The 18,889-nt window shown below is 30.4% G+C and overlaps 2 protein-coding genes across 2 annotated transcripts in view; both read left to right on the top strand.

The window, feature by feature from the left end:
• The first annotated feature begins 371 nt into the window (after positions 1 to 371).
• On the top strand, positions 372 to 1,890 carry LOC145327866 (uncharacterized). The gene is made up of 4 exons (XM_080171402.1): positions 372 to 826; positions 958 to 1,079; positions 1,282 to 1,468; positions 1,688 to 1,890. Exons 1-4 carry the CDS (start codon positions 744 to 746, stop codon positions 1,812 to 1,814), a joined length of 519 nt encoding a protein of 172 aa, XP_080027528.1. The 5' UTR covers positions 372 to 743; the 3' UTR covers positions 1,815 to 1,890.
• The window catches only part of LOC145327528 (uncharacterized), a 37,668-nt gene continuing 20,631 nt past the window's right edge, over positions 1,853 to 18,889 (top strand). The window contains exons 1-5 of the mRNA XM_080171074.1: positions 1,853 to 1,861; positions 2,012 to 2,599; positions 14,071 to 14,141; positions 15,264 to 15,372; positions 17,858 to 17,953. Of these exons, the coding sequence (XP_080027200.1) occupies positions 1,853 to 1,861; positions 2,012 to 2,599; positions 14,071 to 14,141; positions 15,264 to 15,372; positions 17,858 to 17,953 (873 nt within the window). The remainder of the gene's footprint in view (positions 1,862 to 2,011; positions 2,600 to 14,070; positions 14,142 to 15,263; positions 15,373 to 17,857; positions 17,954 to 18,889) is intronic.

Below are 18,889 nucleotides of genomic sequence, written 5' to 3'. Positions count from 1 at the left end.
GCTAATTTTTTTTTTGTTACGTCATATTTTTTGCACCAATACTCACAGCATCTTAAACTAATTTCCAAATTTCCAAATTTTTATTTATCCTAGTTTATGGAGCTACTCAACAAGGAGCATGGCTTGAGCAGACAAGAGGTAGAAACCCTGATTTCTGAAGGCATCCAGCTGACAGGAGGGAATGAGTCAGGAGACGAAGATAATGATGGAGCAGGGGAAGGAACTTCGAGTGCTGCTGCTGAGAAAGAGCCTGCTGCTGAGAAAGAGCCTGTATTGCCTTGGTATGACGTAACTTTTCTAGCTGCCCAAGAAAGAGCTGCTGGTAAGAATGATACAAATAACACCTCATCTCATTGAAATTTAAACAACAAATTATTAATATATTAATCAGAAACAACATTTTTATTTCAATTTTTACTAACATGTGTTTTTTTTTGTCAGCAATCGAGGCAGCGAAAAAGTTACAAGAAGAAAGTGCCTGTTTGAACGGGTTTATGGTAGAACTTCCCTGTCTAAATCACCAGACTGAACTGGCCCTTGGTGATTCCTGCGAAAAGTGTGAGGTAATATAATAATTATTGGGAGTTTGTAGTTGTACTTTGTACTTTGCTTGCTTAATTTAAATTAATAGTAAGGGTTTTGTTGAAATATTTATTTTCATAAATTTAATAGTAAGGGTTTTGGAATATTTGTTTTCATTTGTTTTTGTATGTATCTAGGAGAACAGGGATTACAAAGCAGCAATGGATATACTTAACAAACTAGTGTCCAGGCTGAGAAACAACAAAAGAATTAGAAAGCTGTATAGAAAATACAAGCAAAGAATGTAAGTGTTGTTTATTTATTAGTGTTAATTATTAGTATTTATTTTGAATTTTCTGATTGGGGGGGGGGGGGGTGTTCAACTTTTCAACGTAGTTAGATTTATCATTTAATTTTAATTATCTTTTTTTTCAGACTGATAAAACCAGTGGATACAAGGTGGAGCAGCAGAGTGAATATGGTCGTGAGATACTTCGAGTTGTTGAACAATAAGGACTTGTTACAAGAAGTAAAACAATCTCTGATAGCACAAGGAAGTAAGTTATCTGTTATAATAATATTTAAAGTTTTGTTTATTTGGTGACACAAAATTATAAAAATTATTCTTTGATGTGGTGACATAATATTTCAAGTATTTTTTATGTTTAAGTCAAAGATGGTGACACAAAATTATAAATAAAAGTTAAAATTATTTTATTATGTGATGACATAATATTTAAAGTATTTTTTTTGTTTCAGTCAAAGATGTAAAATGGCCATCCGCCATTCAGAATGGTTTGCTTGCAGACATCAGAATTGTCCTGGAGAGGGTGGACATACTAATCACCAAGAGCGCCCAAGGACTGGAGGCAACAATCCCCAGCATGTTCAGTAATTTGGAGACGGTCTTTGAACATCTGGATAACCTGCAGAAGTGTGACAACAGGTTTGTGTTTATGGTTTTACTATTTGCTAATAATAAATAAGATGCATTTTAGTTGAAAAAATGCGCCATACTAATAAAGATATCATTATCAAAAATAAAATTTTATTGAAGCAAAGTAGTAGTTAGAGGGGAGGGGATTAGCAATATACAAACAAAACCATCTAAAAACATATTTTATTTTATTTATTTGTATTTTATTTTTTATTTTTTTATGTATAGGTTTGCTGCCACAGTGTATGCCAATCTGAAGAAGAGGGTAGAGAAAATGCTGAATAGTGAAGGGTGGACAACTCTGTTGTTTCTGCACCCCTTCAGCAAGACTTACCTGGAAATGGTGCAGGTATAATTATATAATAATAATAAAATTGCAACAAAAACCTGGAAATGGTGCAGGTATAATAATAATAAAATTGCAACAAAAACTCGTCATAATAGAGAGATGGAAATTGAGTTTTAGGCTTTCTTAAAATGTTGAAGTATGAGAAATTTACTTTTTTTCCTAAATGTAATTTATATCAAATATTAATTTCTTTATATTTACAGGAAGGCCTACTTCCCAGTCAGCTGGTTGATAAAGAATATGCAGAATGGATCCTTGAACGTGGCTACCAGTGTGCAGCAATCATCGGAGAAAGATTACTAAGGATCCAGTTGTCTAAATTGTCTGACTCTGGCGAGGATGAAGAGCAGAATGAAGGAGAGCCACCAGCAGATGATACCAGCATCGACGAGGAGGACGAGGATGATTCAGGAGAACAACAGGTCCAGGAGGAGACTGAGACTACAAGCAGTGATGATAATGTTATTGGATCACCTCTGTTCGTAGCTGTGTTCAAACAAAGAAAGCTGGCCTATGAACAAAAACAACAACAGGAAAGAGCAAAGAAGAAAATTGATGAACTTGCAGTCATGAGATCGGAACTGTATCAAGGACTCAGAAAATGGCGCGTTCAAAATGCCGTAAAACTGACAGACTATTATCAAAAATGGACAAACGATAAAGGAGCACAGAAGAGAGGTTCCAGATCAGCGACACTGGAGCTAATCCATGGAACAGTTGCCAACATGCTTGAAGAAGACCAGTACCCAGCACAAATCAGGGAGCTCTTAGCGAACCTTATTCTTCTGCCTGTAAGCAATTCGAGGGTGGAAAGAATATTTTCCCACCTTAAATTGCTTTTCAGCGAAAGGAGGTATAACCTAAAGGGCCATCTGGTTAAGGAACTTATGTTCCTCGGATTCAATAACCTGGTTCCCAAATCAAACCTCACGGATTTTTTAAGTTAAGCCATGATGAAGATTGTTTTGAGATCAATCATTTAGCAAAATATTGTATTTTTTGTATGAAAGAATAATAAAATGAAATAAACTTATTAATACAATTGAAAGTAACAGGATCATAATAATGTATTGTATTTGTATTTTCAATTTTGTTTGAACAATATGAAATAAACCTATTATTTATTACAGCTAATTTGTTATTTAACAATCTCCGCTAACCCACCCAACTCGAACTCTCATTGGTCTGTTTGTTTCGTGTCGTCCGACAGATTTTGCGCTCTCCTTGGTTAGGCTCGGAATTGGTAAAGTTAAAGCTAAGAAGATGTCTTTATTTATATTACTAGTAAGTAGTAAAGAGGAGGGAGGGGACTCGAGTATTATTATTATAAAGTCTTCTCCTGTATTTATTTAAATGTATGATTTATGGGGATTACCCACGGAATATGGGGGGGGGGGGGTGGTGGTAAGTAACTGGTAACATGATATTACGGTCAGCCAAGGTGTTCGTACAGAAATGTTGTAAGAATTATTCTTTAGAAAATTCAAGCTATATTTTAAATTTGAGAACTTAAGTAACTGATATAGATATTATATTAATTATTATAAAAAAAAATTTTGTTTGGTATATTAGATAAATAAATAGCTATTTCTGATCATTGATACATCAAAGTCAAGCAATATTTTGAAAAATTAAGTATCACATATAGATATTATAAAAAAACCTTTGGTTGGTATATTAGCTACTTCTGAATCTGATGCATCATTGTAACCCCCCCCCCCCCCCCACGCCAGAATTCATTAACAATATATGTGCACCTGTTTCTCTACTTTGTGTGTGACTCACGTATAAGATATTTTAAGAAATATGATTGGGGGGGGGGGGGTTACATAACATTTTTAAAAAATAATACATACGGACAAACTAATAGATAGATATACAGACGAACTACAAGATAGATATACGGACAAACTAATAGATAGATATACAGACAAACTAATAGATAGATATACGGACAAACTAAAAGATAGATATACGGACAAACTAATAGATAGATATACGGACAAACTAATAGATAGATATACAGACGAACTACAAGATAGATATACGGACAAACTAATAGATAGATATACAGACAAACTAAAAGATAGATATACGGACAAACTAATAGATAGATATACAGACAATCTAATAGATAGATATACGGACAAACTAATAGATAGATATACAGACAAACTAATAGATAGATATATGGACAAACTAAAAGATAGATATACGGACAAACTAATAGATAGATATACGGACAAACTAATAGATAGATATACAGACAATCTAATAGATAGATATACAGACAATCTAATAGATAGATATACGGACAAACTAATAGATAGATATACGGACAAACTAATAGATAGATATACGGACAAACTAATAGATAGATATATGGACAAACTAATGGATAGATAATTAGATTAAGGTTTAATAAAACATTAATTCACAAAAAATATGTAAGAAAAGTCAAAAGATAAATTAGCAATAACAACTTTGGAGACTTTTTTTCTTTAATTGTTATTGGTTGGTTTATTAAGCATGAAATGCTGCCAAAATGGAAATAAAAAAACAAGCGAAATTAGCAATAAGAACTAAGATTAACTATCTTGATAATCTGGCTACGAGATTGCGTGATGCTATAAAAAAAAACTATTCACCAAACCTATATTATTCAAGTCATAAAATTCTAGTGAGGTCGTAAAACTTATTCGTATGTTAATATTTTCCGGAATTTTTATGATTTTCTGACAATGTTTGACCGTAAAGATATGTGAACATATGTAGTATTTTACAAATACATCCCAAATCTAGCATAAGTTGACCCCTTCTCTCCGTATGAAAATGTTAGCAGAGGTGTGAAGTCTCAATTTCCGGTCGTTTGAAAATATCGGGGAATTTGTATATTTGTAGGGTTATTTTAGTATTTTGAAAATATTGAAAACAGTAACATTTCTCTACGAAATCACCCATCGTTTACGATTTTGAGTATGTTTTGAAAAATACTATAAACTAAAACTATCATTGGGATAATACTTGTCCTGAAAAGGCCTTGCCATGGATGTATTTTATTGATATTTTTACATTTTATGATATAGACTTATATAACAAGAAACAAGAATGAAAATATCCATTTTAGCAAAGCAAAAAAATCACAAAGTAAAACTTTAAATCTACAAAAACTTTTACAGAATTTAAAAAAAATCAAATCTAAAATATTGCTTAAAATGCTTAATTTTGAAATTGAAACCAATAAAAATAAACTATGTAGTTCCCCTCAATTATGATAAGCAAAATTACCCCTTTTATGAATAATTATGAAATATCAGAGTTTATAGTTTATAGGGGCAGAATGTTTGATCCCCTTTGCTTATAAAATGGGAGGACATTTCTTAAATTTCATAAGCTCCGCTTTCTGGCATTAGAAGTGCACCCTTTCTTTAAATCTTTATGTATGTATGCATCAATAGCGATATTACTCTACTAACCGTTTGTGAAGTTCATTTCTCAATCTATCCCATATAGAAATCTTAATATATAAAAGTAGTAGGCTTTTATGTCTTTAGCAAAGGATCTCACTAAACGCTGAACCGATATGGTTCTCCTTTACAATATAGCTTTTTTTTATAGGTCCAGGGAAGGTTTTTAACTATTTTGAGGGAGGGTATCTCCACACTTTCAATAAAAAAGATTTGCAGTAACTACGTGTGTCATCATTTGAAGATTTTCAAGTTTTCAAGTAGTGAAAATGGTTTTTATTATATTATCATGAGTTTTGCAAATTTAGTAATATTCCACTACAAGATAGTAAATTAAGTATGTTATTATCTTATTTTATCTTTATTTCATATGATAGTAAATTAAGAATGTTATTATCTAATTTTATCTTTACTTTATATAATAGGGTGGGTTCATATCGGAATTAGACAAAGCGGGGATATGCAACAGATAAAATTAACCTTAAAAACATTTCTGACCGAAAAAGAATTTTAAAAAATTGAGTTTTAGAACACAACCACTTAAAAATATAATTCATTACTTATTAGTATGCAAAGACGACATTCAAATTTTTTTTTGAATCAGAACTATGGCTTCATGGTGCTCCCTGGAAAGGCGCTGAATCAGGAACTTTTGTCCGTTTCAAAATATCTCGTTCCTAGCCTTAGAAATCACTAAAAAACCAAAATTTTTTAAGGTTTGTTGAGAATTGTCTAATTTGTAGAGGTTTTTTAGATTTTCTTAGGCTAGGAACGAGATTTTTTGAAACGGACAAAAGTTCCTGACTCAGCTCCTCAAGGCATTTCCTGGGAGCACCATGAAGCCATAGTTCTGATTCAATAAATTTTGACTCCCATTTACAAATAGCTATACAATTGAATGTGTGGTCGTCAGCGGTTTTAAGACTTAGGATAAATTTTAAATCATCCAGAGGTGTATTATATCTATATAAATTGAGTGCAGATCCCCGCTTTGGCATCAGAAAAAAAATTTCCAAAATCGACCCACCCTATTATATAATAGTAAATTAAGTATGTTATTATCTTATTTTATCTTTACTTTATATGATAGAAAATTAAGTATGTTATTATATTATTTTATCTTTACTTTATATGATAGTAAATTAAGTATGTTATTATCTTATTTAACTTTACTTTATATGATAGTAAATTAAGTATGTTATTATCTTATTTTATCTTTCCTTTATGTTATAGTAAATTAAGTATGTTATTATCTTATTTTATCTTTACTTTATATGATAGTAAATTAAGTATGTTATTATCTTATTTTATCTTTCCTTTATGTTATAGTAAATTAAGTATGTTATTATCTTATTTTATCTTTACTTTATATGATAGTAAATTAAGTATGTTATTATCTTATTTTATCTTTACTTTATATGATAGTAAATTAAGTATGTTATTATCTTATTTTATCTTTACTTTATATTATAGTTAATTAAGTATGTTATTATCTTATTTTATCTTTACTTTATATTATAGTAAATTAAGTATGTTATTATCTTATTTTATCTTTACTTTATATGATAGTAAATTAAATATGTTATTATCTTATTTTATCTTTACTTTATATTATAGTAAATTAAGTATGTTATTATCCTATTTTGTCTTGACTTTGTGCGTAATACACGAATCATTAGATGGTACCTCTAGAACAAAAAGATATCCACATAAAACAACTTGGTTATAGAAAAGTAACAGGATGTCTCTGTATGCTTAACAAAGGTTCTTGCTAACCGCTGAACCATTTTGGTTGTCCTTAAAAGTAATACCTTTCATAGGTCTAGGTTTATAACTATTTTAGGGGAGGGTGCCACCATCTTCCAAAGAGAAATTTCCCCTAGAAAAAAATAACCCCCTTAAAATCTTTTTTTACTTTTTTTTTCTACAACTAAAATTTAAAGTGGATGGTTTTAGGCTATTTCATTTTCAGATTGAAGTCTTAATTTCCAAGCCCCACTCCGCCCCTTCAAATACGGAGCCCCTAGAAGCTAGGGGCATAGTTGCTAGTATTTACATATAGTACATTTTAGTTACTTTGATTGAACAACCTTTTACCTCAGATTTTGGCACACTGTGCGGCCATTCAGCACTTAGCATCATTCCTACAAATCTCATATGGAATAATATTACGATATAATTTTATTTCCTGTCGTATTAGACACTGCTGTGATAGAAATGTAATCTATGGCCCTATAACCAACCTTTAATATGGTTATAAAGGTCAATATTACATACGCATTTGGCACAGGCACTGCTACTCTATACATTGCACTTTTAGTCTGGTAAATTATACCAGTCAATACCTCGGGGAATGGTTAGCACATTATCCCTCTACTTTTTTTTGTTACAAAAATATTTCACCAAAAATGGATATAGAATACGTGGATATATTGAGATGGGAAAAACTGTTTAATATTTAGGTTGCTAACATGGACCTTATTTATTGGCCAGTTAGTTCATTCATTTCAAGGGAAGGGATGGGGTAAAGGTAGTGGATGAGGAATATCATAATCTTAGCCAGCTGGGAGTATCTCTTTATTAAAGTACAAGAAATGAAAATCTGGTGCAACATCCAAGTAATTATATATATCGAGTCCCGCAAAACAAATTTTCAAGACCTGTAAGAAGCTCTATTATAAAGCATAACTATAATGTTCTTTTCTATAGATCTTATGGAAGAAACAAAATATTTACTATGGTTTCCAAATTATATTTTGTCTTAATAAAAAGCAGTAATTTCCTAGAAATTGATTAAGATTGTATAAGATTGTTGTATATTTAAAAACTACCTGCCCATGTGGCAGTGACCCTTTTCGTCTCCTAGCAGATCGATTCTTTTGTAGGGACTCTGTTGTGTTTATATTTCTATTACAAAATCGGTAAAGGTTCCCAGTCCTGAGGGGAAGGTTACTTACTTATAGGGCATGCCCCCCTTTATTTTTTTACTTTACTAATGTGCTAGAGAAGAATTAACGGAAAATTTTTTTCTCGTATTCATTCGAATCCGGTGGATAGGAAACGGTTCTCATCCATACGGAAAGTCGTTTATAATACGATGCGAGAAATAACTAATCTTCTGGTTTCATATCCCTCACCTTGATTTGAACTGTTTGTGCGAATTAGTAAAATTTGGCAAGGATTGTAAGTGTTTATGCACAAATATTCTCTCTCAAACTTTTTAAGAGCGAAGCTACTCTATAATTCACTTTGTCTGATCGTTTGTCAGTCAGTCAATAATGAAGGTACCCTTTACCAAAAAGCATTCAGTTATAAATAAACAATAAAATGTATAAAATATATAGGCAAATACATTGTTTTTTTTATAGTTAAATATTATCTCTATTTCTTTTCTCTTCCATGACCACTGAACATCTACTCTGTAACTCACTTTGTCCGCGTGTCAATCCATTATTCTTCGCTTTTTATTGATGTTGTCATCCTTGTTTTTTTATATACAAGAAAATGCAATGCAAGAAAGAAAAGTATGATTATGCATGTCGTCAATAGAGTAAATTGTTTATTCAGGTATTGAAAGAAAATTGTAAATATTAAAAACATCTATGGTAGTAAGTAAAACATATATGCCAAATTGCTCATTCCATTTTGTCTTTTTAACAAAATAAAAAAAGTAAAAAAGGCTCATCTCTATGATTCTTTTTCACTAGTGACTGTTAAAGTATCACATTGAATAATATAAACTTAGCTGGACATCAAATATTGATGCCGATAGAAAGGAAAATGTAGAAAAGAAAGAAAGATAGAAAGATAGATAGCATGATTTTGGCAAAGGATGAAAGTGTTTATCAACTCTGAAACCTTTTTGTGCATACTGTAAAAATGGATATATTATTACTTGGATGTTACACAAGATTTTCAGGTTATAATAAAGTTAATAAAGTGAAACTCGTAGCTGGCTAAATAACGATTCTTCCTTACATTTCCTTCACTCCATCCTCTTTCCCCTACTGGATGAACAAACTTACCAATAAATAATTTCCATGTTAGCAACCTAAGTTGACTACAATATTTCCCATGCCATAATATCCACGTATATTCAAAGTCTATTACTGTAAAACATATTTCAATATTAGCACATCATTAAAAGACGGCAAGCCTACATATTTTGGGATTTGAATAAACAGATTCCTTGAACATAGTGTGCGAAAAAGGTCTTTTTTACACATGTTTCCTCGAGCATTATAGGATCTTGCCTATTTTAGTATTTTAGCAAGTTGAAAGAGGTTAAAATACAAGAATTCTTTTTACAGTGTATTACAGACTGCCTGAAAATATATATAGATAGATATTCTGATATAGACCTTTCCAAACTTTTTAAAAGCGAAGCTTTTCCATAATTAAGGTCGGTCCGTCCGTAAGTCTGAGATGGATAGCTTTTTTCATTAATTTAGGCATGTTAGAATTGTCCTATCGATTTCAAATTTTGCATGGTGATTCCTGTAGTATTTAGGTACGATTTAGAAAGCGTAGCAACTCTATAATAATTACCACAATGTCCTTTTTTAACAACTAATTTTTATGCGATCTAATTATCAGATTGTTCTGATTTTTAATATACTGATTCCTGGAACAACAAAGTACAATATTATAAGCAAAAAAACTCTATAATCAAGTCCTAAAATCTAAGTATGTCCATAAACATTATTCTGTGTTATGCTTTTTTTCAACAAATTTACTTACAATTTTGCTTCTACTCTTATTCTGATTATTCAGTTCTGACGCTATACAAGTGTTAATGCCCGTTTGTCCTACCGTTTCAGGGCTTTGCTTTTATGGATGTTGTCATCCTTGTTTCTGTACATTTATTCTAACTGCCGGCCTACTTTTATAAAAGGCTTCAGGCCTTGAAATAAAGGATTTGGCACCTCAAGATAATTATTTAGCTTGCATATTTATGCCATTAAATTATATAAATGTTATTTAAACGTAACCAGATATGTATTGTCTTTCTGTTTTTTTTGTGTGTACCGAAGGATCTCGCTAAACGCTGAACAAAAATTTTCTTTACAGTGTTTTTTCTAAGACTTAAGAAGGTTTATAACTATTTTGAGAAAAGGCACCACAACTATTCCAAGAGAAATTGCTCATGAAAAAATGAACCCCCGCAAATATTTTGAAATCAAAAAGTTGGAATCGACTTCTCCTCTCTCCATCTCAAGTGCCCGTAGAGGCCTCTAGGGCGTGAGTATCCGCTAGTTTTAGATAATGTAAATACATTTTGTCTCGAATATTGATCTTGTAGGTAATCATTATGAACAAAATAGATTTAAAATATAAAAATCCTTGATTTTACTTTAAAATTTGGTATATTAAAATTTCAAGATATCTAAATATTTTGTTAATATTACAAGAATTTTTTTAAAATTAGGTATTTTTCTTGGAGGTGAGTGTGTGTATTTTAAAGACACAGATAAGTTTTCTCAAAAATCTTTCAATGCTTTGTCGAGCGCATGATAAAAAGAATATTATAAACAAGGATGACAAAAGCAAAGGAAAAACAAACCAACCAAAACAAGTATAAAGTAACAACGCATTTAATATTTAACATTAATTCGAAGTTTAACATTATTAAACTTTGAAACATGATTATAGAGTAATATAGCCTATAACATTATACCATTATGGAAAGTAAATAGGATAATTATATCATACAATTTATTTAGGTTGAAATACTAACTTTCTTGTATTCATTATAGAATTGCTACGCTTCCTAAATCATATCGAACTATTACAGGAATCATCAACAATTCTAACATGCTTTACAAAACAAATGATTTTATACATTTATCTTTTTTTATTAATTAATTTATTTATTTTCAATAGTTGTCCTTGGTTCACTCTGAGGATATATTAACTTTCCAAAAATTGAATTATCAGACAGATTTTAAATAATCCCTTTTACAAAGAAGAATAGGTAGGAAGAATATGTTGTATAGGTTTAACAGGTATTTATCGCATCATATTATAGACAGCTTTCCGCGAATGGTAAAATTGAAAATCAAAAGATTGATTTTAGTTTTGTTAGCCCCGAGTGGCCTGAATACCAAGCTAACAGAACTGGAATTTATATAATGATTTTTATTTCATTATTCGTAAAAAATTGTCTATGATACAATACGATACATGATTTATCATTTTGGCTGAGAACAAGTTCCAATCCATACTGGAATTACTTTAAATTATCTCTGTAATTGAATGTATATCCTATTTAAAAGAACACTTCAAATCACGTTAAAAATACTAAACATGGATTTATAAATTTTCCAACAAACTAGATAATTGGATCTGATCCTGCTTACAATAAATTTTTCGGTTCTATCACTCAAAGTGCCGATTGAGCAACGATAAACCCCTCCCCCGTTATTTTTAGAAATAAGATTAATGGCATAGTTTTTCCCCCTATTTTTAACCTCTGTTTGGTGACCAGGCCCTGCTGGGCTTTCCAGTACTCAATATAACCTAACCTAACCTGGCATGTTATATGTATGTATATCAGTGCTTTTGTTTTAAAGCGAAGCTTTTCTATAATTAGGGTCGGTCCGTCCGTCCGAGACAGATAGCTTTTATTCGTTAATTTAGGCTTGTTAGAATTGTCATCTCAATCCTATTCAAACTTTACATGGTGATTCCTGTAGTAGTTAGGTACGATTTAGAAAGCGCAGCAACTCTATAATCAATACTAGAGTGTTCATGCGTCCATTTTAAACATGTTGATTTTTCTACTTTTTTTTTACAACAAATTTTTATTTAATCTAATTATCCGTTTGATCTGATTTTTTAGTATATTGATTCCTGGGACAACAAAGAACAATATTACAACAGAAGCAACTCTATAATTTACTTACAATTTTGCTTCGACTCTTATATTTTTATATTCCGATTATTCAGTTCAGACACTATACAAGTGTTAATGTCCGTTTGTCCTACCGTTTCAGTGCTTTGCTTTTATGGATGTTGTCATCCTTGTTTCCTGTACCAGTTAACCTTTCTGTTGATTATTTTTCTATGGAATTTTTCACTTTTCTCCAAGCTGATTTATTCTTTCAATTCCTAGTAAAACATAAGGATTATTCTATAGAGCTGAGATTCATATGCAAGAGTTTTAATAACCTTAATTTAAAACAGATAGAATGTCTATTAGGGATGTCCAAGCTTTTAATTCAAAGTGGGAAAACTTTGGGTTTTCAAAAGTTTGAGGGGGGTAATTTAATGTATTAAAAAAAAATAAGGGGGGTAAAATGAGGGATTTTAAAGTTTGAGAGGATTAACACCCATTTACCCCCATCCTTGAACGACTATGATGTCTATATATACAAAAAACAAGGATGACAACATCCATTTGTAAAACATATAAAAATAGCCCAAAACCTGCTAAAAGGCAGTCTGACTGCCATGTTTGTTATCTTAAAACGACAGGAAATTTAATTTTGATATCTATAACTGAAAAAACTTTGAAAATCGGACCATAAACACCAAAGATATAGAGTAAAATGTGAAAAATTTAAAAATAGCCTAAAACCTGCAAAAAGGCATTTGGACGTCATGCTTGTTTTCTTTAATCTACAGGAAATTTAATTTTGATATCTATAACTAAAAAAATTGAAAATCGGACCATAAACACCAAAGATATGGAGAAAAATAAGAAAATATAAAAATAGCCTAAAACCTGCTAAAAAGGGGTCCGACTGGCATCCATGTTTTATACTTAATTATGCTCCATATTAATGAGAATGTTGACAAGAAATTTCAGCCTTCTATCTTAAACAGGAGCCGAGAAAATCACGTTTCCCCTATTCTGTCTAAGACGGACAGACGGACGGACATTTCGAATTATAGAGTAGCTTCGCTACTAAAAATCAGCTATGCTGATTTTTCCTTTTTACTTTTCAGTGAATATTGATACTAATTAAATGTAGGCTAAATAGAAATTGAAATTGCATACCCTAGCTTAATAAATGTATTGTGTAATTACAGATATATAAGTCAGACAATTAACAAGCCAAAGTGGTGGGGACATTTTTTCTATGCTAGCAACTTTTTATCTGCTCTTTTGTAGCGACTTTGCTGTGTTTATATTTCCGACGCTACTGGCTGATATTCAAAGACCCAATTGAAACTTTCAAAGTCGGCAACGCCGTAACTAGAGTTACATTTAGCTCCTGTCCCTGTATTGTTTTATTTCTATCATACCCTAAGTCACAAAATTAAAAAAAAAAAATTCATACTTTTATTAACAACTTAATTGATGTTATTCCAACTAAAGTTGCAAAATTGGATTTTAATTGATTCAAAATAAGGCTTCATCTTTTAATCAGATAATCTATATTACATAAATAAGTCAAATCAATAAAATTTGATTTTTATATGTATAATTTTATATTTTTAAATTTTAAACCAAGGGATTTAAAGGGATGAGACAATGATCGATAAATTATGTCCATCCCCAATGAAAATACACAAACTTACCAATTCTGTAGATTAAAATTAGTGGTGGAAACGTTTGGACACTTAGTCTAATAAACCAACCAATCAAAATTCAATGAAAATCGTCAAAGTTGTTAAGCCAATGAATAAGAAAACGTTATCATAAAAACTTTGAGACTAGTGTAATAAACAGCCCAATGTCTCCTCCCTCCCTGTTTTAAACCACCTATTGAATTCATAGAACGTTTTTTTCCAATAGTAATATGTCACTTGAAGATAATAAAGCTAATGTTGGAGCCTGGCACCTCTAGGGACAGCTATTAGCAGGCACAGGAAGTCTAGACGTCAACATTCAATCAGAATCTCCAAAAACACGTAGGAGGTAATTTTTTCTTTATAGAGAAAATTTTTAGTAGCGAAGCTACGCTATTATTGGATATTTTCCATGGTTCTAGGGGATTTCTGTTATATTTTAAATTTCTCTATTTCTATTTAAGATAGATTGATAACTATTTTAGTTATAAATAGCATCCAGTATAAAACTTATTTTGTCTGTCGGTCCGTCGGCTATGCATCAAAAGACATATAAATACTTTATGAAGTTTTCGTGATTCATACATTAATTATCTCATTCTTTATGCTCATACTATTTTTACTTTTTCCTACTTTCTTTTTATGACTACTGCAAATTTGATTAAAAATTCACTTTCTTTGTTGGTAAATCCCAAATGTTTGTGCTTCGCTACCTTACATTATTATGTTTAGTCATTATTTGTCATAAAGTTTAAATTTATGAACTACTAACTTACTTTACCAATACTTTAAAACAACTGTGAAAACATTTCCTATATTTTATATTTATTGATATAACACTTCAAATAGGGATGTAATCATCCATTAAAGCTTATAAATTGGATACAAATCCAGTTTATATAGGCTGCTTTTGGGATTATGAACCTTGCAACATATTTGCAACATATTTTAAAAAACAAAAATAATAGTAAAAGCGAATTATAAATGAATGTACAAAAATTAGTTCAAGCATAAAAGTACCTAGTTATACATCTAAAATAATTTTCTAAGTCTTTATTTATTTTTGTATGTTTTAGTAAATCTTTGCCATCTAAATTCTTTAAGAAAATTCAAGTAAAAAAGTACCTAGCCATGCATCTAAATAAACTTTCTATTTCAATTATATATTTGTTTTTTTTTGAAGCAATCTTTGCCTTCTAAATTCTTTAAGAAAATTCAAGTAAAAAAAGTACCTAGCCATGCATCTAAATAAACTTTCTAAGACTTTATAACAATTATTTATTTGTTTTTAAAGCAATCTTTGCCTTCTAAAGTGTTTAACAAAATTCAACTAGAAAAGTACCTAGCTATTTTTCTAAAATAAATTTCTAAGACTTTTAATAATTCATTTGTTGTTTAAGAATTCTTTGCCATCTAAGTTCTCTAAGCTAATAATCTAAAATGATCTTAACCTTTAATTTATTTGTTTTAGGAAATCTTTGCCATCCAAATTCTTTAAGAAATGGAGACAGAGGGGTTCAAGTAGCAACAACAGTAATTCTTCAAATACTAATGGTCATGTCACCACTTTGTATTATGAGGTTAGTTCAAATAATTTGCTTAATTATAACAAAACTTATTATTTTGATTTTAGGTAAATCAAACCTATTGCCAAAACTAGTTTGGAATCTGAAACAGTAAGGTGTAGTAGGGAATGATTGAGCTCATAACAATAATTGTCTAGATATCAATTATTTTTTTCCATGAAACATTTGAATTTCTTCCTAGGCTAATAAATCACAGTTTTCAGAGTATTACTTTAAGAACATTCTTAAATCTTAGAGTAGAGCAAATATTTTTAAAAATGTTTGTAGAAATTCCAGGAATCCTGCTAAATCATATTTTGGCCAATATTTAATGAAACTTTTGGTTTGTCATGAATAGACTTTATATTTGTAAGTTAAAAGATACCTAAAGATGATTTGCCTTATGATACTTTGAAGATTAAAGTTTGTTTTCCACTTTGTGTTGTAAGGATTGTTGAATTAAAAACAGGTTTTAAAAAAAAAAGTTGTACAAATTACCAACATTAAAAAAAATTACATTAAACGTGTAAAATTAACAACATATCTTTATCTGCTGTATTATAAAAAGCAGAATTCTATCAAAGAAAAACGATCAACACACTAGTTTCATTTCACTACATATTCTATAATTGAAAGAAAACTCATAAAAGTAAGTAGTGCAAATAGAATAAATACAATTTGTCTGCATATATTGCAAAATATTCTATTTTGAGAATCCTATGTAGATGGGAATGGGAATTCAAAACAGTGAACTTCGCCACATAAAGCCAAATTTATTATCCAATGAATTTGAATACTCCAAAAAGGGATGGGAGGAGAGAGGTAGTAAGAAGGAATTCATGTGTATGTTGGCATAATGCAGCCCTAATCTTATGTGAAAAGTGTGCACAAGTTTATGCAAGTATTTCAAATTGCACCCTAACTTTATACTTTAAATTATGTATGGTATTTAGTTTTAATCTTTTTAGTCAAGAATCCTTACATTTGCATGAAGTGCGGAAAACAAAGAGGAAAATAACTAAATGTTTACATTAATGTCAACTAAGAATGTTACAAAATGTAAATTTTAATACTTTTAAGTAAACTATTAATTTGATAATCATTTCTTGACTTCTTTACAGATTTGAGCTTAGATATGGTAGAATAAATTGGAGCCTGAAAAATTATTTTTTGCACTTCTGCAATTTCCATCCAAAGCTGTGATAAAGAAATTAGATCAAGTCCAGATAGGAAAACTTTAGAAGAATGGTTAGTTTGGTTGCATGTGCTATGCTTTTTATAGTCAAACACTGTTCTCAAAAGATATTTTTTACCTCTAACAATGTTTACCTTTATTTCATAATGTTAACTTGCCCTACTTAATTTAGGTAAACGTTTTCTAGTACAAGAGTTATAATACAATTTGCTTTCTTCAAGCCCTATTTCATAATCTCCAACAAAAAAAAAAACACATATGTAAATAAGATTATAACTTAGTAGCATGAAATTTCATCCATTGCAGTGTATTTTCATCATACTGGATGTTTACCAGGAAATATGTGATTTATCCTTGCGTATCCACATCTTTCAAATTTAGATGAAAATTTGCAATACTTGCTTTAATCTTCTAATCATACAGACTTCAAATAAAATTGTTATATAATGACAAGTTAACACTAAAGTGTATTGATATAAATATGATATAAGACCTTGAAATCATTGATTTAACCATTACACAATGTTCTATACTTTTATATAAGTATACATAATCTGTAAAAGTTGCATCTGCGACAGGAATATATATTCAAACAACACAAACTTTATCCCAAGTTTTATACTCAGAGACATGATTCAATTTAATTGTAAGTATCTAACCTGCTTTGGGGTAACAAATTTGTCTCATCTAATTTATCACAAATCTTCATGTGTATGCCAGAAATAGAAAACCTGAGCTTGCAGTGCTTTATGAGGAGTACATGAATTGCCAATTTTGTATATCTTTCTCTTATATTTATAAAATTTTTACTATTAGTACTGAACCTATAATTGTTATTCTCATATTCATTGAAAACCAGTTGATTAAAACCAGCTCTCATCCATATGAAAAAAGTATGTCTAGCATTGTCTCATATCCATGAATATAAAAATGTACAATCATAGGATTAAAAACAATTTTTTCTAACCCGTGTTGGCACCTTGAGGCGAAAAAAAACTGGTTTTAGTCTTATAATTGTACAGTTTATATCCACGGAAAGCTGTTTATAATACAATGCGAGAAATAACTATTAAGGGATTCATACTTTTTTTTAAATAAAAGAAGATCATTTCCTACATAGACCCCTAGATGGTTTTAGGCTTTTTTTTGGGCACACTCCCTTGATACCAGCGCAGCCGCTAGTGCTAGTTAAGATACTAACCAAACAAACAAAAAATATATTCCAAATACACTAAACATTTAAGTTTTAAAAAATTCCACGCTACATGTGACTTGTCAAGATACCAAACTTTTTTTCTTATTTAGGAGAAAGAATACCCTTACCCAATCTTTTCTCCAAGCGAATCTCCGTCCCACTTTCGGCGCAACCTTTCTGAAAGAAGATACTCTGCCAATGAACAGGTAAATTCATTTAGGTCATTTTTCAAAAATTTTTGCCTTTTTTGAAAATTAATATTTACCTACCAAAATTCACAAAACCTATAAATTTTTTTGAAGTTTAAAGGTTTTATATTTGAGCATTCAAAATTTTGTAATTGACCAAACCAATATTGTTTCTTTTATATTACCCTAAGAGTTAAGATAAAAGGACTATGTAAGTTTTAGAAAAATTTTCTCCACGTGTTTGCTCTATTGGTTATAAATCAGATGTTTATCAGAGGAAAAATATAGGATATTTTTTTTTACAAAATTTGGCAAAAAAAACACGAGGAAAAGCTATTCATAGAAAAGGCTTTAGCTGTATGTATACAGTGTTCTGTTACAGTAAAGTTTTAGTATTTTAAATCTAGATATTATGTTGTAATTTTCTTGTGTTTGATTGACTGCAGGATACATGTTTAATCTAATTGCAATGCCCTGGGGGTCAGCTGAATTTGAGTTTCCGATTGTGTACATAGTTTGTCATAAATACATCCATTGCACTGGCGAAAACACATCCACTGTAAATTTGCTGGATGTGTAAATGGCAGTTTTCCTACAAATCGTTTATACATTATATCGCTTTCCCCTTTGACCAGAGTAGCTGAAAATAGGTTTGCAATAGTTGGGTTATCTGCTGTACAACTTTGGAAATTAGGGAAGAAATAGTCAATCAATTTTCAGTTGATCGTCCTGAGACTTTTCTGGTATTCGAGACATCCAAAATAGGATTAGATTAATTCTAAATTGCAGGGAGGATTCTCGACTGCTTTTCAACACAGACGACTGAGCTTTTCAGGGATTAAATAAATTTGCATCCTACATATTTTTACTAAGTTTCATTAAGATTTGTATATTGATTGGGGTGCTAGATCGATTCCTAGTTTTTCAAGTTTTCATCATTATCTAAACTCCTGT

The sequence above is a fragment of the Acartia tonsa genome, chromosome 9 (assembly GCF_053477335.1).
Source record: "Acartia tonsa isolate MP-2025a chromosome 9, ASM5347733v1, whole genome shotgun sequence".
NCBI classification, from domain to species: Eukaryota; Metazoa; Arthropoda; class Copepoda; order Calanoida; family Acartiidae; genus Acartia; species Acartia tonsa.
This window is presented reverse-complemented; position numbering and strand designations above follow the sequence as displayed.